At 43.7% G+C, this 18730-nt stretch overlaps 2 protein-coding genes across 12 annotated transcripts in view; one reads left to right on the top strand and one right to left on the bottom strand.

Moving 5' to 3' along the window:
* RGS7 (regulator of G protein signaling 7) overlaps positions 1–1245 on the bottom strand; it is a 229671-nt gene extending 228426 nt beyond the window's left edge. For all 11 annotated transcript variants that reach the window (XM_089529835.1, XM_089529839.1, XM_089529836.1 and 8 more), the window contains exon 1: positions 1017–1245. The gene's annotated coding sequence lies outside the window, so the exon portion shown is untranslated. The remainder of the gene's footprint in view (positions 1–1016) is intronic.
* Positions 1246–12300: 11055 nt separating this feature from the next.
* On the top strand, positions 12301–18379 carry PIGM (phosphatidylinositol glycan anchor biosynthesis class M). The gene is made up of 2 exons (XM_089528405.1): positions 12301–12334; positions 16494–18379. Exon 2 carries the CDS (start codon positions 16667–16669, stop codon positions 17942–17944), a length of 1278 nt encoding a protein of 425 aa, XP_089384531.1. The 5' UTR covers positions 12301–12334; positions 16494–16666; the 3' UTR covers positions 17945–18379.
* The last annotated feature ends 351 nt before the right edge of the window (positions 18380–18730 follow it).

Here is an 18730-nt window from a genome sequence, read left to right as displayed (position 1 = left end):
CAGGATCAGATTTACACCCTGGTGAGCATTGTTCACAATCTGCCCCTGTTTTCAGCACCATGGACGTTAACCTTCTCTAGTCACCTGGTGGTCGCCAATACACAGGCCCTGGTTTCAGCACCATGAACAGCACTGAGGCAAAACCCCGGTGACCCCTAATGTTTACAATCTGCCCCTGTTTTCAGCACCATGGACAGATTTGGGTCTAGAACTTTGTACTCCCAGTACAAACATTCTGCCTCATATTTGCAGCGCTGTGGAAAGAGCTTTACCCAGTGACCAGTGACCACCAACGCAAAGGAGCTGTCCTGGTTTCAACACCAGCCCCAAATCCAAACCATGTTTCCAGCATCATGGGCAGAGCTTTGTCTACTGCTTGGTGGCCACCGACACAACAGAGCTGTCCCTGGTTTGAGCACCATGGACAGCAACATAGTCCAGGAACCTCCAATGTCAGAGAGCAGCTGCCCCTGGGGCTGGAACCTGGTGGCCCTTAATCTTCACAATCCGCACCACAGACAGCTCGAGATCTAGAGCCTGGTGTGCCCCCTGACAGGAACATTCTGCCCATTATTTTCAGCACCGTGGACATAGCTTTGGCCAGTCAGGGCCACCAATGCAGTGTCTGGTTTCAGCACCACGGGCAGCGCTTGAATAGGGAACAAGGTACCGCCGATGCAATCAATGTGCGCCTGTTTTCAGGACAGTGGCCAGAGCCTGGGGACCACCAATGCGGAATCGCTGGGCTTTGGTTTCAGTACTACGGACAGCGCTTGACTAGGGAGATATTGCCCTTGATTTCAGCACCGCGGACAGAGCTTTTTGGGCTAGTGGCCGTCCGGCGCTGTCCGCGGTGCTGAAACCAGGAGCAGCCCCTCCGCGTTGGCAGTCGCCGACCACTAGCCCCAAACCTCTCTCTACCTACCATTTACTCATCTGAGCTTGCAGGGTTTTGCAAGGTCTAGGGAGCGTGCATGCCTCACTTCCCCCCTTTCTGCCTCCATTGCATGGTTTACCTCCTGGGCCAAGGTCACCCTTCCTTCCTTCCTCCTCTGGCTGTCTCTTGGCGAGCTCCTGGGTGGCTCTTCTCAGACGACAAGCAGTAGCAGCAGCCGCCGCTGCAAGGCCCGGGCATCACATAAACAAGGCGGACGCCTCCAGCGCCAGCGCTTTCTCTCCCCCCCTGCGAAAGCTTTGCAGGAACGGGAGGCAAAGCCAGGCAGCAAAGCAGCAGCTCCTCCTCCTTAGTCCTCGTTGCCTGGAAGGCCTCCCGTCACGTGGGGGGAAAGGGGGACGTCCAAGGGGGCCGCAGCTCTTGCTTCTCCCCAGGCGGCGCAAGAGAGCCCAAGCCCTCCCTGCGGTCACTCAGGGAGTGACCGGGTCTCCCCACCGCCGAGAAACAGCAGGCACTGCCATAGGGAGGACTATCAAGGAAACCTGGCCCCACAAAAGCATAAAACATGCACAGCCCGAATGTAAATGCCTGGCTCTTAGTCCCGCTCCCTTGGATCATCAATTTGGAATTCCTCCCGAGCAGGAGGTGAAGGACGCTTGGAGAAGCTGGAGCAGCCCAGTTCAAAAAATGATGTTGCCTAAAGGAAGGCGACCAAAAAGAAAGAGTCTCCTTCCTTGGAGGTCTTTCTGCAGAAGCTGGATAGCCATCTGTCGGGGATGCTTTGATTGAGAGTTTCTGCATGGCAGAAAAGAGTAGGACTGGATGGCCCTTGTGGTCTCTTCCAACTCTATGATTCTATGAATGGTGAAAGGTATGGAAACCATGCATTATGAAGCAAGACTTAGGGAGCTGGGGATGTTTAGCCTGGAGAAGAGATTAAGAATTTATATTATAGCCCTGTTTAAGTATTTGAAGGGGTGTCAAGTTGAGGATGGAGCAAGCATGCTTTCTGTTGTTCCAGAGATTAGGACTTGGAGCTATGGGTGCAAACTGCAGGAAAAGAGATTCCACTTCAACATTAGGAGGAACTTCCTGACAGTAATGGCTGTTCCACAGTGGAACAAACTCCCTCAGAGTGTAGTGGAATCTTCTTCCTTGGAGGTCTTTAAACAAAGGCTGGATGGCCATCTGTCGGGGATGCTTTGATTGAGAGTTCCTGCATGGAAGAAAAGAGTTGGACTGGATGGCCCTTGTGGTCTCTTCCAACTCCATGAGTCTGTCATACTCTCAGTCTATCATTCTATGTGTCCTGGAAAAGGAGGACGTCTGGTCAGCCAGTGCTTTCCTCCACTGCATGGGTTGGGTGATAACCTTTAGAGCAGCGACTGGGGTAAGATGAGGAGGATTCAGAGGGAGACGCCTGGAACTGCCCCAATCTCTCTCCTCTCTCTTTCAAGTTCTCAAAACGAACGTGCCCCTGGGAAATGGTGTCAATCTGCATAAATTGGAAAGCATGGAAGCCAAAGGGGTTGGAGAGCTCTTCAATCATCATCATCATCACCACCACCACCACCATCTATTTATCTTGCCAAATTTAAAACAATACAAAAGCATTAAAATGAATAAATATAAAACAATTTTAAAAGGAATAAAACAATTCTAAAAATCAAAACAGTTATGCATCTATATTTAAAATGCCTTAAAGAGTCTAAACAAACCTTAAAATCAAGCCTTATTGGAAGTCCTCTCTTCCCCCCCCCCCATCCCCCTCCCCCCAGACTGCCCGAGATGCCCGCCTCTTCTGAGGTTTTGTTTCGCAGCCGGCTGTGGTTGGAAAATCTCAAGTTCCCTCTTCGGGGAGAGGCTTGATTTGAGGCCGGGCTTCAGGAAAGCCAGGAGGTGCCCGGCGGGCTCTGGGCTGTCAACCCAGGCAAGGTTGAAGAGAATAGCTTGAGCCCCCTGCTGACCGACTGACCAGCAGTAGCAGGAGTTCAAAAGAGAAACAGTCAGAGTTGTGATGCACATAGAAACTGTCCTGTATGCCTTGAGTAATATCCACCAAGGTGGGATATAAAGTTAGCCATGTGGTGTAGTGGCTGGAGCACTAGACTATGAGTCCTGGCTTGGTTCTGTAAACCCTCTGGGTGACCTTTGTTGGAAGTTTTTCTTTGGAGGTTTTTAAACAGAGGCTGGATGGCCATCTGTCAAGGATACTTTGATAGTGAGTCCCTGCATGGCAGGGGGTTGGACTGGGTGGCCTTGTGGTCTCTTCCAGCTCTGTGATTCTGTGATTCTATGACCTTGGGCAAGCCACAGTCTCTCAGCCTCAGAGGATGGCAGTGACAAACCCCCTCTGAAGAAACTGAAGGAAACCCCAGAACAGGTTTGAAAATGAAATGCATAGATATAGGATGGGGGACACCTGGCTGAACAAGACTACATGTGAAAGGGATCTAGGAGTCCAAGTAGACCACAAGTTGAACATGAGTAAACAGTGTGTTGTGGCAGCTAAAAAGGCCAATGCAATTTTAGGCTGCATCAATAGAAGCATAGTCTCTAGATCAGTGGTTCCCAACCTGTGGGTCAGGACCCCTTTGGGGGTCAAATGACCCTTTCATGGGGGTCACCTAAGACCATTGGAAAACACCTATTTAATAACAGTTATGAAGTAGCAATGAAAATAATTTCATGGATTTGGGTCACCATAACATGAGGAACTGTATTAAGGGGTCGCGGCATTAGGAAGGTTGGGAACCACTGCTCTAGATCAAGGGAAGTAATAGTGCCACTGTATTCTGCTTAGGTCAAGCCCCACCTGGAATACTGTGTCCAGTTCTGGGCACCACAATTCAAAAAGAACGTTGAGAAACTGGAGCATGTCCAAAGGAGGGCAACTAAAATGATGAAACTATGCCCTATGAGGAACGACTTAGGGAGCTGGGGATGTTTAGCCTGGAGAAGAGAAGGTTAAGGGGTGATATAATAGCCCTGTTTAAATATTTGAAGTGATGTCACATTGAAGAGGGAGCAAGCTTGTTTTCTGCTGTTCCAGAGAACAGGACCCGGAGCAATGGATGCAAGCTGCAGGAAAAGAGATTCCACCTCAACATTAGGAGGAACTTCCTGACAGTAAGGGCTGTTCGACAATGGAATGCACTGCCTCGGAGGGTGATAGAGTCTCCTTCCTTGGAGGTCTTTAAACAGAGGCTGGATGGCCACCTGTCAGGGATGCTTTGATTGTGATTTCCTGCATGGCAGAATAGGGTTGGACTGGATGGCCCTTGTGGTCTCTTCCAACTCTATGATTCTATTATTCTATCTTTAATTGATCCTTTTTTTTTTTAAGCGTTACACTCCAGTAAGTGAATGATGACTCCAGCCTTTGCATTACCCTCTGGATGGAACTGGGCAGGCACAAATGGTTCTCCTTTCTCCTCCTTCCCTCACTCTAGTTCTCTGGCTAATCAGGAAGGTTTTTTAGGTCTTCCCACACAGGTTTACCTGCTCTCTTCCCCAACCACAGAGAAACTCCGTGGAAAAATGAGGAAGGAAATCAAGGAAGATTCCAAGAGCCTCTCAGAAACAGGCAGCCAGCAACATGTATAGCATTGCAATGGCAGGATGGTATCTTTTGTACAGTTCACTTGGAATACATCTTAATGAACACAATGAAACTCATTTCCATGTAGACATATTGCTAATGATTAAAGTGTGGGAAATGTTGCAAAATAAAAAAATTGATATTGAACTGGTGGGGTTGGGACAAAAGCCAGTAAAAGAGCCAGTGCACTACTTTTCTAGACCAGTTGTGTAAAATTGCTCATACGAACAAAATCCTTTCCAGCAACATACCAAAACAGAACCATCATTGCCTCCTGTTAATATATTTGTGTGTAGAATATTTTCAGGAAATACGCTTTTTAGGCTCATTTTTTATTTCTAAATAAAGATTACAATATGTAAGTACCGTATATTTATAGCAGCTTGAAATGCAGAGATTCCTGTTAGTGTTAATGATCCTGCTCCCCCCCACCCCGAAACAGGAGATTTCTTTGTTACTTTTTAAAAATTGAAAATATTTCTGCTCTTCCCCTTACCCCACTTAGTTCTTACTAGATTATAGAACTGTTTTCAGTTATACATCCATCCAGATAAAACAAACAGCAATAGCAAAAATTAAATTGAACATTATTACTTAGTTCTTGGGTCTGGATTTAAATCTATACAAGACTAGCAGAGACATGTTACTACTTGCAGTGTGTGCTAAAACCAATAATTATTCATGCTGCTAAAAACTGCTGTTTCAGAGTCAATCAGCATTTTAGTCATATCATTATATTGGATTCTAAAACTAATTGCCCTTCTATTTCCTCCCCTTTCGAAAAATATTTATGTTTACTGTAAATGAAGACTTTCTTCCAATCAAGCACAGCAGGAGTCTTCCTTGTTGAGCAAAGACACAGCCAGTGATCCAGCAAACCAGGGAGATTTACCTATTGAGAAGGACTTGTAAGTGTGCACTGCCTTTCTGAACAGAAGCTGTAGACCATGAAAAATGGCTCTTCAGGCACAGAGAGGGGTAAAGGATCCGAATGCCTCCTCAAAAGGAAGAAAGAAAGAATGTAGGAAAGAAAAAATTAGCATATAATGCAATTTATATTGAGTAGCAATTGAGAGGTACAAATGTTGTTGTTGTTGTTGTTATTGTTGTTGTTGTTGTTGTTGTGTACTTCCAAAGCATGCACACTCTGGCAAGAGGCAGCTCCCTGCCTTACATATCAAAGTCTGATACTGTATTCTTATTTATTGAGCATAATTCATAACAACATCTAGTTGACTCTTGCTGTAGGAAAACAGGCTGTAAGCACTTAGCTCACTTGTGATATTAGTAATATACAGGAGGAGGAGGAGTATAACATAAAATTGTCCATGTTATATTATAGCTACTTCTCTATAGTACTGATACCAGCAGTGAACTAGGTGCTATACTATCACTCTCTAAGACTGGCTTACTTCTTAGTAAAATTTGGGACTATCTGAATGATCATTGTGAGCAGATGGTAAAATATCATCAGATATGTGTGAGATGTTGGTATGATCAGATATGATTCAAGATGGAGAGAGGAAGATATAGTTGCAGACACACATTCACATACAGTAAGGGGATGCATGCTACAGATTTCTCAGTGTCATGGGGAATGGACTTCGGCCCATCCACAAACCTATAAGTTACTTGCACTGCAGCAGATGTTAGGAGGCAGCAGCAAGGTGTTGGAGGAGAGCATTGTGTGTTAAGCGGACTGCCCTATGTCTGCTAAACTAAGCTGTTGACTCATTATGTGCTGAGGGATGCTTGCCTATTGCACAGCCATCATTATGAATTACAGTCCCTATAACAGGCAAGAAGTGTGAGGTCTTCAGTCAAACTGATCCTGTACAACGTTTGGCTCAAACTTGGTAACAAATAATTAAGCCATCTTAAGTGACCCAAATACATGTTTTAGGCAGATGCACTGTCCAAAACCAGATAGCAACTAATACCAGAAATCATCTATGGTCTGAAATAACGTACACAAAGTAGAAAATAATGTGTAACAATGTGAACACCATCATGTGAGATCACTTCACTTTTTTTGGGTCACTGGGTATATATTCTGCATATTTAAAATAGACACATGCATCCAATGGTAGTATTTCCACATATGTAGGCTAGCCTATATATAGCAGAAACAAACAGAATACATAGGGTAGAAACATGTGGTAGAAACAAAAAGTATATGTGAAATGTATCCTATTTTTAAATTATTGGAATAATTATGGGTGTATGTGAACCAATGGCTAAAATTACCATTATAGGCAAAGTATCACTTTTTATGCTCCTTCTAAGAAAGGTGGTAGGCATCGAGATGAAAAAATTCATTCAAATTACATTTACCCATAGATTTAAAAGTATCTCTCTATTGCAACATGAAAGAGTGAAAGAACATCTAGCTGGTGGTGTCTTTTCCTTACAACATCCAAATGCCAGTTTGCAGCTGACATGTGGCTAACATTCACCTTCAGGAATGATTGCATGCTTATTGATTCTTATGATCTCTACACATTTTCAAGACAGCTTTCAACTGGGATGTGATGTGTATATATGTGCATGGTTTTTATTATGGATAGCATTTTTCCTTTTAGAAATTAGAATTCAGAAATTAGGGCTACAGTGCTGACAAATTTTGAAGCCCTGTACTTTTATTACTCATTGGTTATTAAACCAATTTCTCCCCTTTCTTTCAGTAAATACCTGGGAGGCATGAATATGATGATGCATTTAATTAATTTCAAATTGATTGAGTATCATGTATTGCATCTTTATTCTGTCTTTCTTCCACGTATGCTGCCTTGTCATTCTTATTATTCCCTACACCATATAAACACCTGTTTTATACTCACAATTATGCTGTATGCTAGCATTTAGCTCACTCACCACATTAGTGACTAACAGCTGTGTTTGTCTTAACATACAGAGTTATGGTGGAATCGTATAGCACCTTTGACTCTTAACTAGGAGAAAGGAATGTCTAGAATAAACTTTCATGGACTCAGATGTACAAAGTGAAGCTTCTCTGGACAGACATTTATACCATCAGGTGAGAAAGAGGTGAGTGTGAATTATGCCTGTTGGTAGATTAGGATAAGGTAGGATATGATAGCGTGTGCTGACTTAATTACTTTATTATTTATGCTTGTACAATAAAACCTAACTGATGGAAGACCTATCCAGTGTAAGGTTGACATAACTACATATCCACATGTGTGCAGTAAAGATTTCATAGTAGTAGGCAGAGATTTGCTTTTGCCTTTGTCTTTCTCTAAGGTGTAAGTTGCCCAAGGTCACGCAGTGGGTTTCTGTGGCTGAGCAGGGATTTGAACCCTGGCCTCCTGGAGTTCTGGTCCAACATTCAAACCACTAATTACACAAAGTGTGCTAAAGGAAAAAGGCACTCAGCATGGGTGGGATTTTGTGAAGAAGGAATTGCTAAAACCACAATCAGAAACAATTCCATAGAAGAAAAATGAAAAAAGCCAGTGTGGCTGCACTGTAAACTTGAGAAGTAAGTAAAAAGGGGAGGAAAAACATGCGGAAGGAAGGAAGGAAGGAAGGAAGGAAGGAAGGGAAATCCCCAAAGAAGAATACAGATGTTTAGCACAAGTTTGGAAAAGTTCAAGGAAAACTAAAGCTCAAGCTGAGATGGGCTAGGCGAGCAAGAAAGAACAAAAATGGGTTTTTCAAATACACTATATTTGAAGTAAGAGAATGACAAAAGAAATGGTGGGACCATTGCTCAGTAAGGATAATAAAACACTCACAATGAGAAGACAGAACTGCCAATACTTATTTTACTTCATTTTTCCCCCCAAAGAGGACTATATGCTTCCATGCATCAGCACTAACCTCAGCAAGGACTCTGGATTGCAATACAGGATGGATAAATTAGTCAGGAATCACCTAGTTAACCTAAATGAGTTCAGATCTGTAAGCCCAGATGAACTGCCTCTCAGAGTACTTAAGGAACTTGCTGACCTTGGGCCTGAACAGACAGGCTTTGGGCCACTTTGGAGGTATGCTGTTTAAATGACACATGCATCTTAAGAGGCCCGAAGCTGCCACAAAGCTATGCTCCAGGTCTCATTCCCTACCCCTGTTGAATTAAGTTAATGCAAACTAATTGTGCAGTTTGAACTCAGTTTGCATCAAGTGAAATAAGCTGAAGGGGAAAGTGAGAGAAGGAGTGATAAACTAGAACATTTTTAAAATAGCTGAAAAAGTGGGATGAGAGAGGATTAATCAGGACTGTCCCTGCTGATTCAAGATAGCTAGAAGGTATGTAGATATCCATTTATCTCTGGCATGTTTGCTGATATGCAGCCCTGGGTTGAAATGCAGCTGTTGGATGAAGGTTGTGTTGGGGATATTTGATATAGTTTTGGCTTCTAGTGTCTTCTTCTTCACACACTCCTTTATTCTTTTCAATCTCTTTCCCCTCTCAGATCTTCTCCTCTCTCAGAATCTCCTCTGACACACGCAACATAATGTCCTCAGAATCTCCTGACCTACAGAACAGCTCCAGATCACTGTGTTTGTTTGGTATTATATACGCTTGCATGAGAAAGATTATATAAGATAAATGATTTTCATTTGGCACTTGGATACTCACAATATACATGACTGTGAAACCTGAGGATGAGATGCAAGGAGTGTTCTCCTCATTTGTTAGGCCATAAGTATTGATCAGCTTGTGAGAAGGTGGTTGTTGTGTGCTTTCAAGCACTTTTTGACTTATGGTGAACCTATCATATGGTTTGTTCAGAGAAGTTTTCCCATTGCCTTCCCTTGAGGCTGAGACCATATGGTTTACCTAAGTCACCCAGTGGGTTTCATGGCCAAGCAGAGAATCCAGAGTCATAGCCCAATACTCAGACCTCTATGCTATGCATTCTTTTTTGTGGCAGGAAAAGGATTTGTTACAACTGTACAACTGTTCAGCACAATGCCATCAACCAAAGTTTAGCAGTGTTGAAGAAAGGTAGAAATGGCCTTTAAAAAGAAGCAAATTTCATTGGTGTGGGGCTGTGAAAAGGGAAAAAGGATCTCATTACGGAAGGCTAATAGAACAGTACATCCAAAATCCATCAACAACAAAAATTCAAGACATACAATTCCACAGTTAATAGAAAAATTATCTGAGTAATACAAATTCTGTTGATGGTGATGGCCTTGGCTCTGGAAGAATACAAGTCCTAGTTCATCTTTACAGAATAAGGGCATAGTGCTAAGCTAAGGGAAGAAAAAAGTGACTTGAACTGTATACACAGAGTATACAGTGAAAACAACAGGGAAACAGTAGGTACGGTTATAGCAATATCCTTGTAAAATTCTTTCAAATCAGGGTTTTATCTGCAGATGCTGATCCTTATGTTAGGTATTAAAACATTAGCAAAGTGTTCCCACCCTCAGTTAAATCTGTTAGTTGAACATGGCATTGTTACCACATTCTCTTGCATCAGCAGAATACAAATATACACTAGCAGTGCATATTTATATTGGTACGGTAATACCTGTGGGCATCCACTGTGTTACATTCATGTAAGTACTGCCCTGGTGGCACATTCACTGTGCAAAGAGGAAAAAGGGGCATAGTTGAGTTAGAAAGAAGTGAGCCTTAGAATCTTTTGCAAATAAAACCACTATAAAAAGGGTAGGTGTGCTGGTCCATGAGGGTGAGGTAGATGAAAAAACCTACAGTAGAACAATATTTTTATTTGAACCAACCAATTTTGATTTATCATAACGAAGATATTGCTCAGTCCTATGCTTTCTTCTTCTTCCTTTTAAAAAAGATCACTTTGGTAGCTCCAGAGCTAGTCCTATCCTTGGTGCTTGCATACTGTTATACCTGCAGAAGGAATGTTTCAGGTTTAATGCTTCTCTTGAGAGCATTTAAAGCCCTCTCATGGGAGTCTATAGAGAAACCAAGATTTCTCCTAAAGCTATCGCCTTTGCCCCTTTTGTGCCCCACTACTTCTTTGGAGTGTGTAACAGATTGTAAAGTATCAGGAGCAACTCAAACCCACATGGAAAAGTACAAATTCTCACACACAAGAGCTCTGCCAGAATGAAAAGGTTGCCACATGCTCCTCATTTTAACTGTGATGATTTCCAAGCTTGCTCAGCAACTGATGCTTTCCATAAAAGCTTAGATCCTCTCTCTCTCTCTCTCTTGTCAATAGGTTAGAAACTATCATTTTAACGTCTATTATTCTGATATCTTTATTCTAGGACATAGAAAAGAGGGGCATGGGAATTGCACTAGCATGTCTCACTGGGCTGAGCATCTGCTTCCTATCTAGGGCTTTGCCAATGGAAGCACTACCCAGGAGTTACCTGTAGAATGAGGTATAGGATGAAGTGCCATGGATGAAAGCTCTCAGGCCTAGCTTGGGAAGGATCCTTGGATGTGAGAAAGTCAGGGAAATCTGCTGAACAGGTCAGGGTGAGAGAAGATTACTAATGAAATATCTCGGGACGATAGCCAGGAGATACTGGCAAGGAAGGAGCCGAGAGATGTGTGGGATGGGTAAAACAAGCAACCTCCACCTGGCTATGACACTTGACTTTGTCGGAAGCGGAGATTTACATCAATGCTTGTCTGTGGAATTGGGAATGGAGAGGTAGCTTCCTTATTGTCTGTGCTGCTGCTTAGGAAAACAGAAGGTAACTTGAATTCAACAGCTAAGTGGCTTCTAGGCTCTTTCTAGCCTGGCAAGGGAGGAAAACAGCACAGGAATGTGGGCATAACTTTTTCATGGAGTTTCAATCCACTCCTTCGCATGTCCTGACACAGAGTGGTATGAAAAGCCACAGGTTTTACCCTGACAGGCTCCCACTCCATCCGGCTCAGTCTATTCCTTCCACTGCAGCAGTTTTCAAAGAAATAAGCGTGTTGGTAGTCTGTTGTAGCATCAAAGGGGTGGAAGTCCTGGATCTCTTCCTGCCTTTAAAGATGACAATTTACTTCCTTTTCAGCCTGAGTGAGACGTTGCACATTGCTCCGCTCTGACTGGGCCCCACAACAAACTCCAACTCCCAGAATTCCATAGCCTTGAGCCAGACAAGTTAAAGCGGGGCCAAACCGTGTTATTTGTCCATGGTGGATGCAGCTTTCTATGGGTCCAAAACACACTGCAGAAATAATCCAGTTTGAGACTGCTTTAACTGCCTCGGCTCAAGGCTAGGGAATCCTGGGAGCTGTAGTTTTGTGAGGCATTGAGCCCTCTCTGTCAGAAAGAGCTCTGGTGCCACAATAAACTACAATTCCCAGGATTTCCCTGGGGCAGTTAAAGTGGAGTCAAACTGGATTATCCCTGCAGTGTGTTTTGAACCCATATGGAGACCCTAAAGAGGCCCTATCATGAGGTTTTTTTCTTGCCAAGTTTATTCACAGGAGGTTTGTTATATTGCCTTTCCCTGAGGCTGAGAGAGTGTGACTTCTCCAAGGCCCCCCCCCCCGTGGGCTTTCCATGCCTGAAGGGCGACTCGAACCCTGGTCCCCAGAGTCGCAGTCCAATGCTCAAACCACTAGGCCACGCGGGAAGGAAGAGAGAAGGGCAAGCGAGTGGCTGCAGGAGAAACAGAGAGCACCCTTTCTACCCCTGCTGTGCAAAGTCCTACTTCCCAGCCCTGCGCATGCGCCCTACACCACCCTGCAGCCCACTCCTTGCCAGTCCTATTTCTCTTCTGGAAATAGTGGCTTCGTTTGCGCTACGGCGCATGCGCGGATTTGAACCAATCCTCTCCCAGGATGTGTGCTGACGCGCTGATTGGCTCTGTCGCACGATGACGTCTTCCCTTTCGGACTGACTGAGCCTAAATGTCGGGGAGGCACTCAGGTACTCTTCCCAGGAACTACCCCTAAAGTCTTCCTCCTCTTGGCCGCCATTTCAGAGCATCTCTCTCTCCCCCCCCCCTCCTCACAGTATATCCCCCAGTTGCCCCTTTCCATCCCTTGGGAGCGGGAAAAGGAGTCTCCCTCCCCACATAATTCCAGTCAGAGGGGGAGGAAGTGGCTGTGGTTGCTGTTCTTAGCTGCCCTCTAGTCCGCCTAGACCCTAAGGAGACCTTAGTGGGAAATCTAAGGCACTGCACTTAGGCAGGAAGAATGAAATGCATAGATATAGGAATGGGGGACACCTAGCATAACAAGACTATGTCTGAAAGGGATCTAGGAGTCCTAGTAGACTACAAGTTGAACATGAGCCAACAGTGTGATGCAGCAGCTAACAAGGCCAATGCGGTTCTAGGCTGCATCAATGGAAGTATAGCTTCTAGATCAAGGGAAGTAATAGTGCCACTCTATTCTGCTCTGGCCAGGCCCCACCTGGAATATTGTGTCCAGTTCTGGGCACCACAATTCAAAAAGGATGTTGAGAAACTGGAGTGTGTCCAGAGGAGGGTGAAGGGTGTCTGGAAACCATGGCCTATGAGGAACGACTTAGGGAGCTGGGGATGTTTAGCCTGGAGAAGAGATGGTTAAGAGGTGATATAATAGCCCTGTTTTCAAGGGATGTCTTATTGAGGAGGGAGCAAGCTTGTTTTCTGCTGCCTCAGAGAACAAGACCCGGAACAATGGATGCAAGCTCCAGGAAAAGAGATTCCACCTCAACGTTAGGAGGAACTTCCTGAGAGTGAGAGCTGTTTGACAGAGGAAGACGCTCCCATGGAGGGTGATAGAGTCTCCTTCCTTAGAAATCTTCAAACAGAGGCTGGATGGCCATCTGTCGGGATTGTGAGTTCCTGCATGGCAGGGGGTTGGACTGGATGGCCCTTGGGATCTCTTTCAACTCTATGATTCTAAGATTTCTTCAGAGGGAGTTTGCCCTTGCCATCCTCTGAGGCTGAGAGAGTGTGACTTGCCCAAAGTCACCCAGTGGCTTTCCATAGCCAAGTGGGGAACTGAACTCAGATCTCCAGAGGTGTAGTGGAAACCTCAAACAACTACTTCAGGCTGACTCACTGGGTATAAAGGATGACCCCTACCTTATAGGAATGGCAAATGTCCCTTCTTATGTGGGAAGTCTCCCATTTGAGGGCTGGAAGGCTTTTCCTTTTGGATTGTTGTGGTTGTTATCTGCTCTCGAGTCGTTCCCGGCTCATAGTGACACTGTGGATTAGGCATCTCCAGGGCTCCCTGTTTTCCAGTGCTCTGCTTAAGTCCTGTAAATTCATATCCATGGCCTCCTAGAGGGTTGTCTGTGCTGAGCGTCTACATTGTTGTTGTGTGCCTTCAAGTTATTTCTGACTTATGGTGACCCTATCAAGGAATTTTCTTGGCACGTTTCTTCAGGGGAAGGTTTGCCATTGCCATCCTCTGATGCCGAGAGAGTGTGACTTGCCTAAGGTCACCCAGTGGGTTTCATAGCCAAGCTGGAATCTGAACCCTGAGCTCCAGAGTCATAGTTGAACATTCAAAACACTACACCACACTGGCTTCTGACATTATCTTAAGGGGCTGATAGTCTTTCCACTGATCAAGGCTGGAATCTCCCCAGAATCCAAGATGATCAAACTGAGGCTATTGTATTTTGGCCACATTGTGAGAAGGCATGACTCATTGGAAAAGACGATAATGCTAGGAAAGGTGGAGGGCATTAGAAAGAGAATGAGACTACATGCCAGATGGTTAGACTTGATCAGGGAGGACAGGAGCCTGGGCCTGCAATACCTGGGCAGTGCTGTAATTGAGGACAGGGTGTCTTGGAGATGTCTCATCCGCAGGGTTACCATAAGCTGAAGTCAACTTGAGGGCAGTTAACAACAAGATATTCCCATTTTTAGTCTGTACTCTTTAGATTCTTCCTTTTAGATGATCAAAGTGAGGCTGTTGTACTTTGGCCACATCACGGGATGACATGAATTACTAGAAAAGACAATATTGCTAGGAAAAGTGGAGGGTACTAGAAAGATACAGAGACCACATGTCAGATGGATAAACTCAATCAGAGACACCAAAAGGTCCTGAATGTGTGAGATTTAAGCAGAGCAGTGGAGTACAGGGGTTTTTGGAGATGCCTCATCCACAGGTCACCTTGAGTCAGGGTCGATTTGAGGGCAGTTAAAACACCTGTTATTCCACTTATACACACAGGGAACCTATTTCTTATTCACCCAGCATTCCATTTTGCCTCCCTTCGCCCATGTACTGTGGAGGACCAATCACCTACTAGCATCCATTTGTTTACTAACAATCTGCATTAGGCTGTGGCTGAGATCTTACATCAAGCAGGCAGAGCTTGATACTCTGCCCCCACATCCTTGCCCTAGGAAGGACCCCTACTGCTGCTCACCAGTGTGAAGGGGAAGGGGGAGGCAATTCAGACCATGAAGAAGCAACTGGTCTTTCCATAGATGAGGAAAGAAATGAGGATGTGTCCATATATAACATGCCATCTCCTTTTCCTTCCTCTCAGTACCCAGAGTAGTCATATCTTCATCTGAATTGCCTCTCCACCAGTAAAAAAAAGCAACAGCAGGCCCTTCTGCTTGACAATTGCAGTGGGGAGAGATTTTAGATAGATGCAAAGAGCTAGAGAATAGCCCCCTGATCCCAGTCCAAAAGGAGAAATATGCAGTCCTCCCCTCACATTCTCTGGGGTAAGGGGTGAAGGACCCTCATGAATGTGGAAAACTACAATTTAAAAAACAAAACAAAACACTGTTCTTTTTACCTAAGAAACCATCTCTCTAAGAATGTCCAGGTCCTCCAGTGCAACTCTGGTCAACATCTGCCAAAATTGCTCTGGAGGACATAGAAATTCCCAGAGATAACATTTTAATCAAAACTGCAAATAATCAAATCCACAAAAGTCAAAGCTGCAAATGTTGACGGCCAACTGTACATACATTTATAGAATTCAAAGATATAGCAGTATCTGGAAAATCAGTGTGCAAAGGGATCTTAGAGCGCCTTTGAGACTAAATGAAAAAGAAATGTTGGTAACATAAGCTTTCATAGGCTTGAGCCTACTTGCCCAGGTACATAATATAAACATATACATACAAGACAGAGGTGAGCAAGTGTTTAGAGGAAATCAGATATTGAATGCATTCTTTGTGTCGCCCAATGTGGAGCAATGTTTCTCAAACACTGGTCCTCCAGGTGTTTTGGATTTAAGTTCCCATAAAACCATGATACCCTACCTGCATTCTGCAGTTTTGGCCATACTGAGAGGCCTGATGGCTGGTAGAACATTTTGAAAGGTACAGATTTCCAGACCTATTTGCAGTGTTTGACACAGCTTTGAAGAAATTACATTCCTGTTCATGTTGCTCACAATAGGCATGCTTATCTTCAGAAGTATACTTGCTCCATGTGTCTTCAGGTCTTTCTTGCATTTTTTCCTTCTTCAGTCCTGCTTCCCAACAGAGCCTAAATGAGGGGTGGAAATCATGTAGCTCGCGAGACATTGGTCCAAAACACAGTGCAGAGATAATCCAGTTTGAGACCGCTTCAACTGCCCTGGCTCAATGCTAGGAAAATCCTGGGAATTGTAGTTTATTGTGATACCAGAGCTCTCTGATAGAGAAGGCTAAATGCCTCACAAAACTACAGTTCTCAGAATTCCCTAGCATAGAGCCAAGGCAGTTAAAGTGGTCCCAAATTGGATTATTTCCGCAGTATGTTTTGGATCATTGCTGACCTACAGCTGTCAGTATCTCTAATATAGACCATGGTGAGAAGTGTTGGGAGCTGCAGTCTGGCAATATATGTAAGGTCACATGATTCCCACCACTGGCTTAAATCCAACAGCTAGTCCTACTTAGAGTAAGACCAAGTCAATAAATTAGTGGATAAGAAATGTAACTCCTGTTGGCTGAATGAGTCTACTCTCATTAGATTAGATGGCAATTAGATTTAGGCCAAGGTATCCAAAACTACTAAGGAAAAATGACAAAGAAGATCCTTTTAGTAATCAAATAGCAGTTTACTTCAGTCTCCTCCTTTTTAACATACCAGCCAACCTTGACTGTCTTAATGTTTTTTTTCCACAGAAATTCTTCCTACCTGGCAGAGTTGCTCTTTGGATTCTATATACATCTTAAGACATTAAGATCATGGAAGGAGAGTTCTGCTTCTTATTCACGCAGCAACACAGTCAGAGGACCCAGGTCTTGATCAACACAGAACTCTGTTTTCCACAATAATTCCTTTCAGAGAACCTAATATGGCATCCTATGAGATATTAAGGAAACACATCCTCAGGAAGGATGTTTTATTTAGTACTGCTTTCATAATCAGGCTGGCACTTGTCTTTTATGGCATTTTTCAGGACAGAACCATGTTGGTAAAGTATACAGACATTGACTACCAGGTATTCACTGATGCTGCCAAATACATCACAGAGGGAAAGTCTCCTTATTTAAGAGCCACCTACCGTTACACTCCATTACTGGGCTGGATCTTAACACCAAACATTTATGTTACTGATTTGTATGGGAAGATCCTCTTTGTTGCTGGAGATATGATCGTTGCATATCTCACCTATCAAATTCTCACTCTTCAAGGGCTGGATAGTAGGAACGTGTGTGGATGTTGTGCATTCTGGCTCCTCAATCCCCTGCCAATGACAGTGTCCAGCAGAGGAAATGCTGAATCTCTTGTTGCAGGCCTTGTCCTTGGCACAATGTATTATATGGAAAAGAAACATTTCATAAAGGCAGCTTTTCTTTATGGCTTGTCTGTGCACATGAAAATTTACCCTGTGACTTACGCATTGCCACTAGCTCTCCATTTGCAAAGTAACAGAGATTCTGAACAGGGAGAAATGGGCAGTGTCTCTTTAAAGAGGCAAAATGCCTATTTGAGGGGTGATTTGCAAGGGCTTTTCATTAGGCTGCTCAGTCGTGATGTTCTGCTTTTTGGCTTGGTGTCTGGTTGTACCTTTGCTGCCCTAGGCCTTGTGTTTTATTTGTGTTATGGCTGGGAGTTTTTGGAGCATACCTACCTCTACCACTTGACCAGGAGAGATATCCGCCACAACTTCTCACCCTATTTCTATATGCTGTATTTGACTGCAGAAAGTGAGTGGAGTTTTGCCCTTGGCCTTGCAGCTTTCCTGCCTCAGCTCTTGCTGCTCTTAGTGATTTCCTTAGCTTATTACAGAGATCTTGTCTTCTGTTGCTTCTTACACACAGCTGTATTTGTCAGTTTTAACAAAGTGTGCACATCCCAGTATTTTCTGTGGTATCTTTGCCTGCTTCCACCTGTAATGCCTCTCTTGAGAATGTCCTGGCAGCGATCTGCATTGCTTCTCCTACTGTGGCTCACTGGGCAAGGCCTGTGGCTAGCACCTGCATACCTGTTGGAGTTTAAAGGGCAGAACACTTTCCTGTTCATATGGCTAGCTGGCTTGGTTTTCCTTTTTATCAATTGTACAGTTCTTGTTCAGATTATTTCTCACTATTCTCCATTGCATATGACAAGAAAAATAAAGCAACAGTAAGACTTGTGTTGCTGCAAAGGTGAATATTTTTAGGCAATTCTCTGAGAGTTATTCATGGAAGAAAATGAGGGAACAATTACTATTTTCCAGGTATACAGTTTTCAAAGTGTTATTGTGAACACTGCTTTGAAAGTTACATTTTATGAGTCTTCTTTTATTATGATGGACTGTAACTTTTCTGCAGGTCTATGGAATCTCTGGGTCTCCTGTTGTTGTTGGGTTCTATTTCCCATCAGCCTTTGCCAGCCTGGTCATTGTGAGAGATGGTGGAAGTATTGTTAAGATTATTTTATTAATTTCTATCCTGTTTCTTCTCTAATATCAAGACTCATGGCTTTTTAAAATATATTCAGATCAGGACAAATTAAAAGTCTACAAAAACATCAGTAAAAAGTTATTTTAAAGTTGTTTTTTTTAAATAATCAATCTGTAGTATTAAAACCATTTAAAAATGTTTTCAGAGTCAGGATATAAAACACAACATACCATCAGTTCATCAGCATCTGGAGGGTCTCCTATATTGATGGAACATTTAAAGGAATTGTCAACATTAAGGCAAAAATCAAATGGTGTTAAATATCCATATAGCTTTAGATGTTAAAGAGCATAACATCTAAAACCATTTCCTCGAAACCACAAGCTCTCTAATGAGGATTCTGTGACACATGTTCCTCCCCACCCCCATTCTCTGATAATAGCTGAGGATTCATCTGAGCAATGCAAGCAGTTTCTGCCTGCTTTAAAGGGTGTAGGACATAAGAGAACTCTTGCCTCCCTCAAATTATT

The sequence above is a fragment of the Sceloporus occidentalis genome, unplaced genomic scaffold (assembly GCF_023333645.1).
Source record: "Sceloporus occidentalis isolate IW3139 unplaced genomic scaffold, rSceOcc1.0.p SCAF_6, whole genome shotgun sequence".
Taxonomy (NCBI): domain Eukaryota; kingdom Metazoa; phylum Chordata; class Lepidosauria; order Squamata; family Phrynosomatidae; genus Sceloporus; species Sceloporus occidentalis.
Note: the sequence above shows the minus strand (reverse complement) of the source record. Positions and strands in the feature narration are given on the sequence as shown.